Source organism: Epinephelus moara, chromosome 16 (assembly GCF_006386435.1).
Source record: "Epinephelus moara isolate mb chromosome 16, YSFRI_EMoa_1.0, whole genome shotgun sequence".
In the NCBI taxonomy this organism is placed as follows: domain Eukaryota; kingdom Metazoa; phylum Chordata; class Actinopteri; order Perciformes; family Serranidae; genus Epinephelus; species Epinephelus moara.
In genome coordinates this window covers 35,311,514-35,327,715 of record NC_065521.1, presented here as the reverse complement: position 1 = coordinate 35,327,715, position 16,202 = coordinate 35,311,514, and the positions used below count along the sequence as shown (strand labels likewise).

General features: G+C 40.5%; 1 protein-coding gene across 4 annotated transcripts in view; it reads right to left on the bottom strand.

The window, feature by feature from the left end:
• Positions 1 to 162: 162 nt before the first annotated feature.
• Positions 163 to 16,202, bottom strand: part of frmd4bb (FERM domain containing 4Bb) — a 57,366-nt gene continuing 41,326 nt past the window's right edge. For 2 of the 4 annotated variants that reach the window (XM_050065240.1, XM_050065239.1), the window contains exons 9-24: positions 15,603 to 15,668; positions 15,219 to 15,276; positions 15,046 to 15,132; positions 12,527 to 12,603; positions 11,326 to 11,464; positions 11,093 to 11,234; positions 10,705 to 10,838; positions 10,435 to 10,551; positions 9,567 to 9,795; positions 8,254 to 8,307; positions 7,989 to 8,136; positions 7,589 to 7,756; positions 6,590 to 7,374; positions 4,312 to 4,450; positions 2,550 to 2,669; positions 163 to 1,067 (exon numbers count right to left, since the gene is read on the bottom strand). In XM_050065240.1, the coding sequence (XP_049921197.1) occupies positions 2,552 to 2,669; positions 4,312 to 4,450; positions 6,590 to 7,374; positions 7,589 to 7,756; positions 7,989 to 8,136; positions 8,254 to 8,307; positions 9,567 to 9,795; positions 10,435 to 10,551; positions 10,705 to 10,838; positions 11,093 to 11,234; positions 11,326 to 11,464; positions 12,527 to 12,603; positions 15,046 to 15,132; positions 15,219 to 15,276; positions 15,603 to 15,668 (2,461 nt within the window). In that variant the 3' untranslated portion in view covers positions 163 to 1,067; positions 2,550 to 2,551. The remainder of the gene's footprint in view (positions 1,068 to 2,549; positions 2,670 to 4,311; positions 4,451 to 6,589; positions 7,375 to 7,588; positions 7,757 to 7,988; positions 8,137 to 8,253; positions 8,308 to 9,566; positions 9,796 to 10,434; positions 10,552 to 10,704; positions 10,839 to 11,092; positions 11,235 to 11,325; positions 11,465 to 12,526; positions 12,604 to 15,045; positions 15,133 to 15,218; positions 15,277 to 15,602; positions 15,669 to 16,202) is intronic. The other 2 variants (XM_050065241.1, XM_050065242.1) reach the window with 2 other exon arrangements.

Genomic DNA, 16,202 nt, shown 5'->3' with positions numbered 1-16,202 from the left:
TGAGAGTGGTGTCGATTCCTCTCATCTAACTCTTCTTCTGAATACCAAAAAGTTCATCTATTCCTTTAAGGCTTACTCACGTACTGAATAACAGAACCCGAACCGGTTGTTTACCAGCCATGCAAGCCTCTCACAGACAGTGACAACAGCCGTTTATGTCACACATGTATTTATTCACATCCTTGTTCCCAGTGGAAAATATTTTATGACAACATCTAATCACATATAACTACACACTGACTGTACAAATATGTGAGAAAACAACAAGATATGAATATGTATTTTTTTTTTCGGCAGTGGTCTTCTGTTAATATAAAAAGAAGTTATTAAAAAAATGATAATCTTACCATGCATTTTAAAACACATTACGCCACCAACAAAGACAAATGGGTCTATAAACAATATTGACATGATACATTTTGATTAAAAGTTTAACGAAAGGAGGAAATGGAAATACACAGTCTGCTCTAATGAATGATCAGTTCATTTCTTGTACTGTCACATCGTGGACATGTTCAAGCTTTGTTTTCAGTTTGGATGCTCTATTCAAGACTAGTTTTAATCGTACTTTACTGAGATGAACGTAGTGAAAAACATTTTCTTCTATAACCTACTGTTTTTTTTATAAGGCAGTAGCTAGTTCCTGTTAAAATACATGAAGTTGAATTTGGTAAAAACACACATTGCCTCTTTTTTTCTCATCTTTAAAACACAATATGGTTTGAATCCAGTGTGGTTGTGCAACATCTTAAAGTTCCTTGACACATTCTCATCTGCCTGTACAATTCATCCAATCCAAGGCACATGGGAAAGTCATTCAAGAGTGTCATCACTGTGTTCAGAGGTTACTTTAACATGAGGACAGCGTACACGTAGACTCTGCCACAAACCCTAACAGACAGAATATCCCTCAAGACAGAGTTATGGCAGCAACCAAAAGTCTGTGTACAGCCAATGTTTCAACTTCATCCCCTTCATGTGCTGCTGCTGGCCATGGCTTTGTTTGTGCCAAAGTTTGGTTTGGTCCTCTTCAGTGGATGCTCATGTAGCTTCCGTCCAGGTGAAATCTGCACAGGTAGCAAGACAAAGAGATGTCAAATCGACTGTGGATCAGCTGTTTGAGAACAAGGAACACTTGACTGAACCTTGTGAAATAAACTGAGGAATGGAAATGGAAATGCAATACACAAGTCCACGACTTTGTGAAGGCATGCAACATGATTTCGGCTTCATGGAGTAAATGGAAACTTATATTACTTTTTAGAAACACTAGCTGCGAGATCGCAATGTTGGTTGGGCGGTCCACCACTTTGGTCCAGACTGAAATATCTCAACTAGCCTATAGGATGGATTTCCATAAAATTTGATTCAGACATTTATTGTCCCGAGTTTTCAGGTGAAATTTCAGCTCATTCGCCAGATGAAAATGTTGGCATTGTATGTTTCTGCTAACCACATAACAATTTCATTTGCACACTTTATATGTATCATATCAATGTTTATAAAGTGACGTAGTAAATGAGCTGACTTTCTCATTTGAAAGTGGAGGTGATGGTCGATGCGATATGCCTGAAGATCACTGTTTGAGAGCAACAAACAACAAATCTAGTTGTTTTTTAGCAAGACACTTTAGTCAGGCTTTTTAGTCACCAAAAGTGGGTGTTGTTTTTAACTGAGACATTGCCGCGATTCCAGCCAGGATGGTGTCATAATAGGACTAACAAGCCATAACCAAGTGTTTTTTGTGCCGAAACCGAACCACACATTACCAGTGTCGTTGAAACATAAAGTTTTAACAAATCTGTTACCAGGACAGCCGTTAGGAAGCATCAGATGGCATGTTGAAATGTGTTTTGATGATAAAAATACATTTATTTATGATGTAAATACATATAAATTCTATTGTCAATGATATAAGTCAGAAAGTAAATGTACATGATCCAATTTAAAGGTCGACCACAGACCTTTTTATGGACCCCCTATGGTCTTGGGCCAGGGCCATCTGTACTGTTTGACCCCCCCGATTGCGAGCCTGTCTGTTACATAATAACATACAATTGTAACGTGTCTGTGGTTTGCAGAAATGTACAATACCAACTTTTTTCTGGCGATCACAGTAAACAGTATACCTGCTGAACATCAGCGTGTTAACATTATCATTGAGAGCACGTTAGCATGCTGCTGTTAGCATTTAGCTCAAAGCACTGCTCTGCCTATGTACAGCCTCACAGACCTGCTGGCCAGGGTGTAGACTCTTAGCTCTGTTACTTTCTAATCATGTGATAAAAGACTCTCAGGTACATCTTTGCCTCGGTGTATGTCAGGTGCAAGATTATCACGATAATGAGTGAAACGTTTTTGTGAAAATACAAATGCAATGCTGTGCCTGAAGAAACTAAAAAAAACCAAACAAAAACAGACCACAATAAGAAAATGTGGATGATTTGAATAAATAAGCTACACAAGAGTAACACACGAATAAGGATGGGATGTCAACATGGAGGTGACTGGCAACACGACACAAAGCAGCCCGCTGTGTTTGGTCTCACCCTTAAGTGCTAGAATGGTTGTCTGATGGTTCATCTGTACTAGTGGCCTCAGAGCCAACCACCTCAACTGACTCAGATTTTTTAGGCATTGTGTCAGACACTTTGTTTTCTGGAGAAAATCTGCACACATGAGTATTAATCACAAATCAAGAAAGGAAGGAGGAAAGGCAGGAAGAAAGAAAGAAGGTCCTTGTGGAAAGAATAGTTTCAGGTCACACAGGCGTAATACAAGATAAATCCCTGTTTCTTACAAAGGCAGAGAAATACAATGTGATGTTTAATCCAGAGGCGGAGAAGTACACACAACAAAGGCCTTAAACTGCAACATGCATTCAAGAAACAGGAGTGGCAGTGACATCTGTACCTGCTGCTGAGCATTGATGGGAGACATTAGCAGGCTAATTAATGCATTCCCAAAGTTTACCCCAAATCCTCTTTTTTCCAGTCTAGATTGTTTTGGTGTGAGTTGCCAAGTGTTAGAGATATCCACCATAGGGATGTCTGCTTTCTCTTAAATATAAAGGAACTAGTTGGCACTCGGCTTGTGGTGCTCAAAAAATACGTTTGAAAAACTCAACGTCAATGTCTCTTTCAGACATCATGACCAGTTCACTCAAGATAATCCAAAGACCTTGTTGTGAGCAGTTTCATGTAGGAACTATTTTCTTTCTACTGAACTACACCCACCAACCGTATCACTGCACAGAAGGAGGTGTGCATCATGGATGAGAGGCTTGTGCTTGTGACAGCGTGAGATATAAACTTTAATGATGTCCTCCTTGGCTGAGCTGTAACGCTCAGTGGTGCTAGGTAAGCTCGCAGTAGATGCATACTTCCTTCTACATTGTTTAGTAGAAAGAAAATAGTTCCACATTGCTGCTGAGTTTTTCCAAATGCACTTTACTGGTGTACGAGCACCACAAGCCGAGAACCATCTAGATCCGTTATATTGGAGAGAAGGCAGACATCTCTACAGCTGATATCTCCAATACTCGGCAACTCACACCAAAACAATCTACACTGATAAATAGCTCTACAGGTAAGAGGAGAAATATGTATTATTTTATTTTGGGTTGAACTGTCCCTTTAATCCTTTAAAACACGAGCAAACTGGTGTGATTTCTTTTAAAAACATGGGAAGAAGGCAAAGAGCAATTAAAGAATAAATTACTCAAACAAATAGCAAAAATTTAGTAAAAAGAGAAAATAAAAACAAGAAAATTTGTGGAAAAAAAAGAAAGAAAGAAAGAAAAAGAAAAATGATAAAGAAAGTTAAAAACAAGAAAATTACCTGAAAAGAGTGCTTAAAAATTATTTTAATTCTGTAACATAATTAAATGATTTTAAAATGTGATTATTATTATTATTATTATTACAGTTTTTCCCTTGCTTTTTTCTTTTTCTCCTAGTTTTTAAAATTATAATAATAAATAAAATAATAATTTTCTGAATCAATTACTTTTTTTTTTTGCAATTAGTGGGACATTTCTTACCAAGTTGCTCATTGCCTTTTTCCCCGTGTTTTTAAAAGAAATGGCACCAGTTTACACAGGGTTCAAAGGTTTAAATACTTGTGAAAGGCTTCTAAAAGCAGCACAAGCAAAGTGATGTCGCTCCAGGTTTCAAAAGCTTAAGATTACTATGAGCATTTTTTCTAACATTCTACTAATAATTAAACTGAAAGTAAAACCCCCAATTGTCTATGACTGACTCACTTCCTGTTGCGTCCACAGCTCAGTGTGGATTGAATTGCAGCACTCACCTGCTGTGTGAGGGACTGCGGTTGTACGGAGAAGCAGGAGCTCCAGGGTGTGGGTACTGAGGTGTGTCGGGTGTGTCGTACTCTGTCAGGCCGACTGCCAGCTGGTTGCGCCAGTTTCCTGTGCTTTCCACTGAGGACACTGCGAACAAGACAAAGACAAAAACACACAGCTAATGTTGGAGTGGAACTCAGTAGTAATTGTTGTTATTGGAAACACCCGTAAGTCCAGCTTAATGTCACTTGTGCAAAACAAACAATTACCCTTCACATGACCCACCAGTGTGTTATTACAGCACTGTTTCTGACACTTAACATGGAAACTTCATATTTTAAGATGTGATCTACACTTCCAAAACCTCTTCTGTTTGTTTAGACCAATACCTGAAAATGTAATTATACCTTTTAATGCCATTTTAATAGAACACATGTATCACTATTACATTTAATCAGAAAGACTTTTAACCCCTTTTACTATGCTGTGGCTCAATTTTCAAATATAGCCAGAATTGCATCTGTCTTTACTGAATTTGTACAATATGATGATGTTGGTTAAATTTGTCTAACTTGATCTTAAAATGAGGAAGGAGATATGTAATTTCTAGCTACCTAATTTAGAAAATAGTGTCACAACTTGGGAAATGGGTTAAAATTCCATTTTTTTTAAATTCAGGTGGATAAAGTAGTCTTTGGATATTCTGGAAATACCTTCATATCAGCAGTAAGTCAAACACCAAGCCTTTATCTCTCAGAAAACACAGATGCTTTGCTCTGTGCCTGTAATGACTGTCTGTGACCATGTGAATGTAATATTAATACATTAGAGGCACAAAGTGGGGATAATTTTCTCCCTGACTTCTATTCTTAGCAGGCTGGAAAAGCTTTGGACACAGTGAGTGAAACTCTGCACTGAAACCCATCTAAATATTATTGTCTTGGGTGGCTTAGCAGCTCTTGAAGGCTTGGTGGAGGAATTCAGACTGAGTGAGTGATAGGGAAATAAAATAGCATCTCTTGCTAGCAGACAAGATAGCATGCTTACAGAGAGCAAAGCACCAGCAATGTGATATACAACCCACGGCAGATATATGCAGCCTGTATGTATATGCAAATACATCTATTCCTAATTTAGAGGAAGACAAAATCTGGTTTTAATAACATTTTCTCTTAGAGATTATTCTTCATACGCCATTAAAGGAACAATATGTAAGATTTAGGGGGATTTAGTGGAATCTAGCAGCGAGGATTGCAGATTGCAGCCAGATGAAACTTCTCCTGGTTAGAATTCCATCAGTGTTCATTGTTCAGTACATTTTTACAAAGAGCCGAAGCATCTGCAGACATCTCCTCCTCTCCAAAACAAACAGACCTGGAGATTAAAACCAGTAAAAACACTGAATAAAGCAGTTTCACGATACAAATCAGTGTTTCTCATCAGTGTTTCTCCCAGGCTGTTTGATATGTCACAGACGGGCCGCTAGCCGAGCACCTGCTAACGTGTGCTCATCTTTTTTCTCTGATAACTTAACATCCAGACGTTTAAGAGTTTTTTACCGGAGCCAAATTATTTGCAGAGGTCTCCTTCTTTCCAAAACAAACAAAGCAGGGATCTCATTTATTAAACAGCGCGTAGGATCCATACTAGAAATGTAAGTATAGACAAAAGCCAAAAATGGCATGTGCCAAAAAATATTCGACAATTTCTACAATCAGGCTTCCACCTCATCATCTGAGTTGCCAGTTTCCTGTCTCCAAAATGTTCGGAAGCATGGGTCAAAGTTTCTGCCACCAAGTCTGTTTTTATAGATCACAACTTTTGCATGGGAAATGGTGTACACCACTTTCAGGCCTTGTTTTGTACGTATGCAATATTTATAAAAGAGACCGAAGGTGATTTAAACCGGTGAAAACACAGAATAAAGCAGTTTCACTTTAGGAAAAATCAGTGTTTTACTGATGCTTTCGTCGTAAAGGGGCTGCAAAATACGGTGGCCAACATGAAACCATAAATGACCCTATCTAGAGCCAGTGTTTGGTTTGTCTGTTCTGGGCTACTGTAGAAACATGGCGATGCAACATGGCGGTCTCCATGAGCAAGCACTTGCTCCCTATGTAGATATAAACACCTCATTCTAAGGTATTGAAAACACATCAGTTCTTATTTTCAGGTGATTATGTACTAAAGAAAAGATGCTTATTATATTATGTTAAATTCCTGCCAATATATCTCCCTAAATCCTCAGACTTAATCTTTAAAAACTGCTTTGGGACATTGTCTCACCTGATGAAAAGGAGGTGGTTCTGCTGGAGTGGCTGAAGGCCGCTGGCATGGTCTGGTAGCCCAGGCTGAGCTGAGAGCCGCTGTCAAAGTCATATCCTGCCAGCATCCCCCTCCCTCCCTCCCTGTGGCCTTTGCTTCGGTGGTACCAGCCTTTCAGATGCTCCGCCACCAGAGCCTTATGCATGTTTTTGGCCAGCAGCTCATTTCTGGGCCCCTCTCTGTTCCGCGGGGGCCTCACTGTCGCGTAGGGATTCTGGGAAAGACCATCTGCCCGGTCACTGCTGTAATTCCTGAATCTGTCGTGTCCATGATAGCCATTTATTTGGTAGGAAGGGTTGACGTTGTAGTGGCCTTCGACTTCATTCTCATACACGTAGGCACCGTTAGCATAAGGCTCCATGTCCGGGCAGGGGTAACCCGCGACGTAGTAGGCACTGGGTGCATAGTGTGCTGAGGTCTCACATGAATAACTACAGCCAGAATGGTGCTGGACCAAGTTGGGCATACTCCCAGTGTTTCCATACACTTCCACCTTCCTGTGGAGACGATGCATGGTTGAGGTTCGGGAGTCCAGGGTACTGTAGTGGGAGTTGGCCGCTCCGCAGTAGTCCAGACTAGACTGGCTGGTGTAGGACGAGCAATCCTCTAACACCTCTGTGCTGTTGCTGCGGTGGGCTGGTGACAAGATAAAGACGGGTTTCTCTGAATCTGTGTCTTTTCTTAGCCGGGGTTGCGACTCCAGACTTCCGCTGCGATGCCTGAAGCAATGAGGAGACCCCTCGGACCTGGTGGAAGGACACAACTTTTAAAGTGTCTCCTAAAAGAACAAGATCAGTTTTATTTCTGGATTTATTAGTTAAAATAAAAGTTAGGGATTTGTATGACAGGTTTGGTTAAGTGGGGCAGGGGCAGGTTAAGAAGAGTGGGGGTAAGGTTGAAGTAATAGTTGAGGAGAAAGAAAGACATTGGGTTGGCAATGCAGCAGAGCAGAGATCACACCTGAGCTGGCTGCTGCTGTAGGCATTGCGGGTCATAACCGGGGTGGGCGGCATGCTGCGTGGATCTCTAGGAGGTCTGGGAAGGGTTTTATAGGGACTACTGTGGTTGGAGGAGACCTCTCTTGGATTCTGGTAGTAGTGGGAAGCCTCCTGGCCTTCAAAAGCTAATCTAAAAGGGTATGGTGTAAGAAGAGGATCAAAAAAAAGGAAACAAAAACCAGGATGAGATGTGGGGAAAGGAATGAGGCCACAAACATGACACAGCAAATATCACGGACTCTGCCAAAACATGATACAATTGCTTCATTCCAACATCAATAAAATCAAGTTGTGAAACTTGAGTTACACATCATACGAAACTTTAGGTAATTAGATTCCGGGCAGGAAGTGTGTTTCCCCACCTGCTGTGGTTCTTGTTATGATGGTTTTCCCTCGGAGATCCCTGTCTGTCCACATCAAACTCTGCTCCCAGCGATCGCATCGGACTGAGCTGAGGAGAACCTTGGACCGACCGTGACCGTGGTCGCTGACTGACACTGTCTGAGTCATCTGAATACAACCCACGGTAACAATATTGGCACTCGCTCTTGTACAATAAGTCATAATGATAATTATTATAACAGGAAGGTTGATTTTAATGCAGCAGAATGTGTTTGTCTGACTCACCATCATCCAGCGGGAGACTAGACAGAGAGCTGCAGTCTGAACGGACAAGTTCATCTGAGGGAGGAGAGGATATTTATTATGAATATATAATATTGTTTGTGCACAGCAGTGATAATCCAGTACCACAGATTAAAGTGGAAACAGACACATTTTTTGCTCTAAATAATCATTATGAAGTAATTGTTGATTGCTCAATATAATGTCTATAGAATAATGACACCACTGGCATTGAGATTGGTTCCCTCCAAGCCACACTGACACTATTTAATTCTGAGTAACCAGGAAGTGCGTCAACCATTGTGCAACCAAAGCAGGAAGAGGATAGCACTTCTTATATCCCTGGTAGCTACAAGCAGCAACATCCAGGGCTGAAAATAAAGACAACGTGAAAGTGCAAAAGACTGCAGTTCTTGGAATGGCTGCTTGAGGCTGACTCCAAGAGAAGGTCATTCTCCATAGACACCAATGTTAAAACTTAACAGCAGTAATAAACATGTTTACGCTCTGGTACAAAAACAGTTTTGGTGGCTATAGCTTATTTCATCCTTTATGACAGCTGTACGGGGGGTACATTTTAATTTTACATTTTACCTCAGTGACAATGTTGGTTAGGTAACATAACCATGATGTAATCCCAGATTTACAGAGCATTGGTGCAGCCATAGCCGTTGCTATTTCAGTGTGTTTTTCAGTTCACAAATGTTAATGGTAACATTTTGTTCACCAAAAAATGTCTTGTTAAGCATTTGGTTGCACTTCAAAACCCTCTAAGGAGTGTGTTGTTCAGTTTTCCAGTAAGTACATTTTGTTTTAATGGTTTAAAACATGTTATGTGCTAGCAAACATTATCCATTAGCATCATAACAGTTAACTATACCTCTAAATGCACAGTGCTAACTAAGCTAGCAGCTAGCGTTAAGGTTAATTCCACTCTTCGTCCACATATTGCCACTTCTGGCTCCAAAAATCCAAGATGGTGACGGCCAAAATGCCAAACTCAAGGCTTCAAAACGGGAACCCACAAACCAACAGTAGCTATGTCCAGAATTTTAACCAAAGCGTATCAATGTAAGGTCTTCGTAGTTACTACCCCCAGCAGTGGACATGGGGGACATTGGAACAACAGGAATACCCGTGGAAAACAAAATGCAGTGTGCCCTGTGTTGTTGGTAGTTTCTCAACTCTCAGGAAAACAGAAAGCGATCCAGTTGTCTGTACAACCATGGAGCCAACAGTAATAGGCTTACCACTATGAGGCGCTAGAGGGGGAAACGTTTAAAAGTTGTCTGTTTCCACTTTGACTAGCACCCTACCTGCAATGATCACTGAGGCCCGCTGTGTGGGTTTCTTTCCCTTCTTGATTCTGTACTGGTTCATCTCATCCTCGATCTGCTGGAGTTTATGCATGGCATCCAGACAGTTTCTCCTCCTCTTCTTCTTCACTGTTTTGCACAGTTCTGGCTCATTGGCGAGCTTCTTGGCCGCCTCCACAATCTTTTGCTGCAGGGCAAATCTGCTCTCCAGGTTCCTCAGAAAAGGATCCTGCAGCAAAACACGAGCAGATGATCCCGAGAGATAACAATGAGTAACACAAACATAGTTTAATCAGATAATAACTACAGCTGTCACCTGTTTTTCCTAGTTCCTCTATTTTCTGACTTCCCTACACTGTTGCACTCAGTGTCATGCCAGTTAAGTTGACAATCTTTCAAAATGGGTCATGTTATATTGTGTAATTTATCAAAAGGTTAAAAAAAATCCTAAAATAGATGGGCAATGAACTCTTCAGCAAATGTACTGAGGAGTAACAGGAGTAACTGGTGCATTTGTTGGGGACTATTTTCAGCAGCAGATTTGGTGCGCTTGCAAATATTTGAGGCTTTAGAACAGTGTAAGTGGGATCAACCCAAAATAAGCAGTGGCCATGTTCATCATAATGAAGGAACATGTCACCCAGTGCAGCAGTGTGGCTTTTTGTTGGAGTTTTAACAGTTTTTCGACAACAGTGGAGCAGAAGAATAAAATATATCAGGTAGGATTGTAAAATTTTGATCAATTTATTGTTGGCTTTGATCATTTTGTGGGATTTGTTGATAACAAAAGAAAAATAAAATGCCACCCAACACATCCTGTAAACCCAAAAAGTGAAATATATGAACAGTAAGACAGTTAAACACAGACCTCATTGTAGGGAAAAAGGTCATCTAACTTGAAGGCAGTTCCAACTCGCCGTCTGACATGTGGCGGTCTTTCACCTGATGAGAGGGGATACTCTTTTGGCAGCTTTCCAGTGAGCTCCTGAAAACACAAAACAACAAGTCCCCTAAATACCTACATGAACTCAGCACAGCAGCAGGAACCATCAGTCTTAATAATGGGAGCTCAGCTGACTGAATGCGCCTTGCAAAATGTCCTACCAGTGCAGAAATGTAATACAGAACTATTTCTCACCGCTTCTCTCAGGCAAATCTTCTTCAGCTCTTTTGTCTTCTTGGCCAAAATATCTTGGATCTCCTGCTCCTTTTTTCTCAGTTCAGCGAGTTTTTCTCTCTTCTGTTCTTCACTCATTTCAGAGTCTGCAGAACCTGTGAAAACAATATTCTGACGTTTCTTGCCAACATAGCATATGTCTAAAAATAACATCCATGTCGTGATAGCGTGAGCCGATTCTTCAACATGTCCCCTTTGCTTATTAATTCACAAACAGCTCAGTGTTTACCCTTCACAGCTCAGTCAGAGACACCTGGAGCACAGCTATGATCTGAAGTGATGGTTTTTTGTTGTGAAAACATTAACTTAATAGACACTTGCCTCATGAACAGAAGTAATTATAACCAACCTGTAGACACCAGGCTGCCGTTGCTGGCTGTTATTAAGTTATTCTTCAGGCCTGCGTCTCCCAGTCTGCTTATTTTTGCTCCTCCGTGCTCTGTGAGATCCATGGCAATTTCCTCCACACTTCTCGCTGTTCCTAATTTAGACTAAAAGAATAAAGGAAGAAAATGCACAACAAAGATTAGCTGATTTTATTAAAAGTATTTAATGGTGTTGCAACAGACAACTGACACTTACTTTGCTTTGCTTTCTGTCCAAGTAGAACTGGTGCTGGCTAATAGCCATAACCCAAATGGTTTTGATCAAAGAATGGCTGGCATACCACGTGTGGATGAGTAAGCCCGTCTGCCCGAAGGTGCGTTTGGTTACTGCTCTCCTGTTGCAAGAAATCAGAGGTTGTGGTTGTAACACTGATATGAATGATCTCTTTACATAAATGCTGAAGGGGAGACACAGCAGGTGAAGAGGGTAAAACGTTTAACTAATAGATATCACCACGAAACTTCCCCAGGTGGAAAATGGCTAATAATTGTGGAAGAAATCTTTTTAATGGAGAAACTGACACGTACACTGAGACTACAAGAAGCACAGCTAGAAAGAAAATGGGGAAAACAGACAATTTAAAAGACTCAAAAAGACGACACTGGACTGGAATAATAATCAGTAGATACACTAATCCTCCAAGCTGTAAAATGTGTATTTACCCAAGCAGTTGTGTATCACTGACTCTAATTATTTTTCAGTTATTTTATTATTTTAGTATGCTGTTGTAGCTGACACGTCAATGTCACAAAAATTGTGTTAATAAAGATTGAAGTGGGAAAAAAAGGAACTTCCCCGGTTAATTACAGCAGTTATTATATTTTGGTGTTTGTAAGTGTAACTGACATGGAGATTTTTTCGGCTGTGTGAAAAAAAATAATTTTGAGAAAATGTTCTTAAGATATGTATTGTAAAATTCCATAAGTATTTAGACCAAAATAAGACACTACAGGTGAATGGGTTAAACATTTTCAGTAATCAGTATCACCATAGGTCTTCCCCAGTGATTATTTACATTAATACAATTATTTTTTTGTAACAAAAGTTTTCTGAAATTTTATGTTAAAATATGCAAAGGAGGCATTATCTAAATAAATATGCACTATTGCATGCATTCCCAGAACAGAAAACTGAAGTTAAACAAACAGCTAAACTTGCATTTTGAATGTTTTCTTTCCACTCGTCTGATGAGAACAAAATAGCCCAAAATCTCCAAATTGACCCGTGCATGAAAAAACAGTTTCCACCTGTAGTGCTTCCCCTGACAAGAGAGACCAACTCATTATGGGCTGGCTGGCTAGAGAAACTCAACTAGAGGCTAATCAACCATAAGTACAAGAAAAATAATCAACTTTTACAAACAGACAGTTTACAAAGAAGAATCTCTGCTGCTCACCTGTGTGGATCATTAACTTCCACTGCAAATTTCTTCTCCCTGAAGTACAAGTTCTCCAGCTGCTTCCACTGATAAAGCTGGGGGGTAAAAAATAAGAAATAACTGATTAGAGAAATGGATAACACTCTCTGTAATTCACAGGTAAAAACTGGGAAAGTCATGAAATTTCAAAATCCCATTTTCATTTGGAGAAGTCATGGAATTTGTTGCAGTAACCTCCTGTGGATAACTGTCCACGGGCCCAGTGCACGCTAGTCACTAGTTATTAGGCGCACACACACACCTCTGGCAACTGTTTATAAAAAAGCCAAAATCAAATATAGGGAGGTTTAATACTTTTTCCTCCTCCCCACTTGTAGACGTGCTCAGCTCGTCAGTCTTCACAGATACTGCACCTAAACGAGCTGCTGTATCATATCGTCTCATCACATGATCAAACAGAAACTTGACATTAGGCAACGTCAACATACATGTTACCCAACAGTCATAATTGCATACCTGTATATGACAAAAAATATTAAAGAAAATAAGAAACTATTTTTCTAATTGAATGTTTTTTATGTATATAGTTCATCATGGTTTTTCTAGTTCATGTAGAATAAGCATATCATTTTGTTGTAGATTGCTACTGACTATTTTACCAAAAACAGAAAAGAGAAGAAAAGAAAAGAAAATCAGGCGCCTGTTTCTACGCACTGCCTGCATCATCTATGTTTACACCCCTGCTTCCACGTACATTTACACAACAGCACATTTGTTTTCTGAAGCTGTTGACATAACGTAGCTGTAAAATGCATGGATCTGTGACAGCATTTAGTTTACGTCACATATGTTTCTTCATTTTCTCCCTGGTTTCGTCTCTCCTTCCATGTTCGCCAGCTAACTGACACTATGTTTGAATAAAGTTTGAATCTGATATGTTAGTAAAACACAAAGCAAGTATGACAAGAAAAACAAAAATTTATGGGTCCTTGAAAAGTGCTGGAAAAGTTCTGAATTTTTGTCCATTAAATGTGTGGGAACACTGAATTCACAACTTGAAAATACAGAAAGGTAAGCAGCAGTGTAAGGCCAGGAATAGCGGCTTTAAAACATGATCATTTGTACCTTCAGTCCTGGTGAACATCCATAGTATTACAGCCACAAGCCTGATGACTGACATCACATAAACTATTAAAAATAAAGATTAGCAGTGCAGGTGTTTTGGCTCCCTGTTTCAGCCACAGTCATTAAAAAAGCCAGACTGTAACGTGAACCGTCATTATAGTCGGGCATGCCAAGTCTGCAATAATGCAGGTGTTAGAAAGCTAAGAATGCCACAAGGGGACATTACACAAAGAGTCATCGCCGTCTACAACACTTTGCATGGCTCATCACGTCCATCCCTCTATCACCCAGGTGCTCAACTGACAACAGCCTGATATGAACAATCCATTAGGCTCGCTGAGTCACTGTGTGTCTGGACTAAACTCGAATGAGACACGATCTTGAGCAGACAGCACAGAAAACAATACATGTGGTTGTATTTTGTGGCACAATGCTGCTACGTGGTTAACAGTCAGTCACGAGTACGGAGGCAAACATCCATAACAGCTACTTTTTTTAAAGACTGATTGTTGAGTCAATATTTTAAATCAACATACACATTATAAATGTTGTTTAAAGAACAAAAGCTGGGTTTACTTGCAGTGTTAATTCAGTCCAGACATAAAAGTGTTGTATCCACGCTTACCAGTCTAATGAGATGTTCACAAGTCCTGTTTCTCGACTTATTAAATCCTCCGCTGTCAACACTAACGTACACTTTGCTCCTTCTCCTGTCAGCTCCTGACTTGTCTCCTCAGGTATTCTCAGAACATGCACTATAACGCCCCAAATCCAGCCCCCTTTCCCTTTGACATCACCAGCTCACTCCCTCTTCTCCTCTCCAAACACGCCGCTGCTCCCTGCACACAGCCGGCTGCTGCTTGCACAATTTTTGGAACGCAGCTGACAAAGACTGATTGCACCATGTCGAGTGATTACCAGGTTGAACAGGGAGACAATGCCAGTAAATTAATGTGCGTTGTTTTATAGCTTTCCTTTCCTATAAAACAGAACTTGCACTGCATGTCTGCACCCTGCAGATACTGGAGGCACCAGACTGGACAGCATAGCTGACAGATCAGTCACATGGGTGTTTCTCCCATCTAATGCTAAAACAACATCAATGAAACAAGAAAAGCAGGTTCATACTGAGTGTTCTCACAGACTTTACTCAGAACTCACTGGCATCATTAACTGCCAGAGCTCTCTGGACTGAGATTTGCTCCAATTTTTTCAAGTCTGGCCTCGTCCTCTGCAGCAGCTGAGGCACAGCCTTTGTTGGGGTGAACCAGATGATGCATGAATCTTAGCTGGTGAATCACCACGCTATGTGCAACAGCAGCAACCCATGTGCTATCATGTCCACAGTCGGATTAGTGAAGCGGAGAAATAGCAGCAGCCATTTTAGAGACGCAGCAGCAGGAAGTGTTTACCTTTCGGGGCTTTAATTTATCCTGCAGGTCATACTGGCCGATGCCCTTATAGCTGATTCCAAGCCACCACGGGATCCCTTGTTTATCCTGTGAGGCAAGAGCACAGCTTGGAGGTTGACTCAGTTTCAAGCTCAACAGCTGTCATTTCCCATTAATCACAGCCGAAGACCTACCTTTACTTCGTAATAATGCACGCCATACGTGGGCAAGGATTCCACCAGTGTCAAATACCTAGAACAAAAAACATTTTTCTATTAAAACCACCGGCTGCTTTTTCAACATCTGCATGTGGTTTACCTTGGAGATGTGGAAAGACTGAAAGGGGAATTTGATCTCGGTCCACTGAATCAGTATGATTCACTGGACTGCAACTGAAGAGGAGCTATTGATTTCTATCAGATGATGAGAAAAGGAGTGCCGGAGAGAGACGGGGAGAGAAGGGGGGGGCTAATAGAGGTGAGAGGAAGATTAATGAACTTAAAGCTTAATAGCATTCATTGTCTAATTACTAGTGTTGAACCAATTTCAGCAAATGCACATTTTTCTTCAGTACTCACTGCACAATGGCCTGTCCTCGGGAGACTCCTTTCAACTGTTTGTAATGTTCAATAACTCGATCCTCACTGCAATGTCACAGAGGAGACACATTCATACGCTTTAAACAGATGAACATTATATTATATGGTGTATGTGCCACATAAGTGACAATGTGTAGTAAAAGGTTGTCAGACGTATAACTGAATACACCAATAAATATTTTTTTCCTTTAACCTCCAGACAGTTTGTTACAAAAAACAAAACCCTTTTTATTTTATTCTTTCCTTCACTGCCAATCTGTTGATTAAATAAATTGAAACTTCAAGGTCCAGTGTGAAGAAGAAGAAGAAGAAGAAGGAGAAGAAGGAGAAGAAGAAGAAGAAGAAGAAGAAGAAACACTTCATTAATCCCAGACGGGAAATTCAATTTTTACACTCTGTTTTATACACACAGGCCTGAAATATATACACATGCACAAACGGATCGATACATGCATTAAATAGAGAGATGTCAGAGTGAAGGGGCTGTGTTGGACAGGCGCCCTGAGCAGTTGGGAGTTCAGTGCCTTGCTCAAGGGCACATCGGCAATGCCCAGAAGGCGAATTGGCACTTCTCCAGCT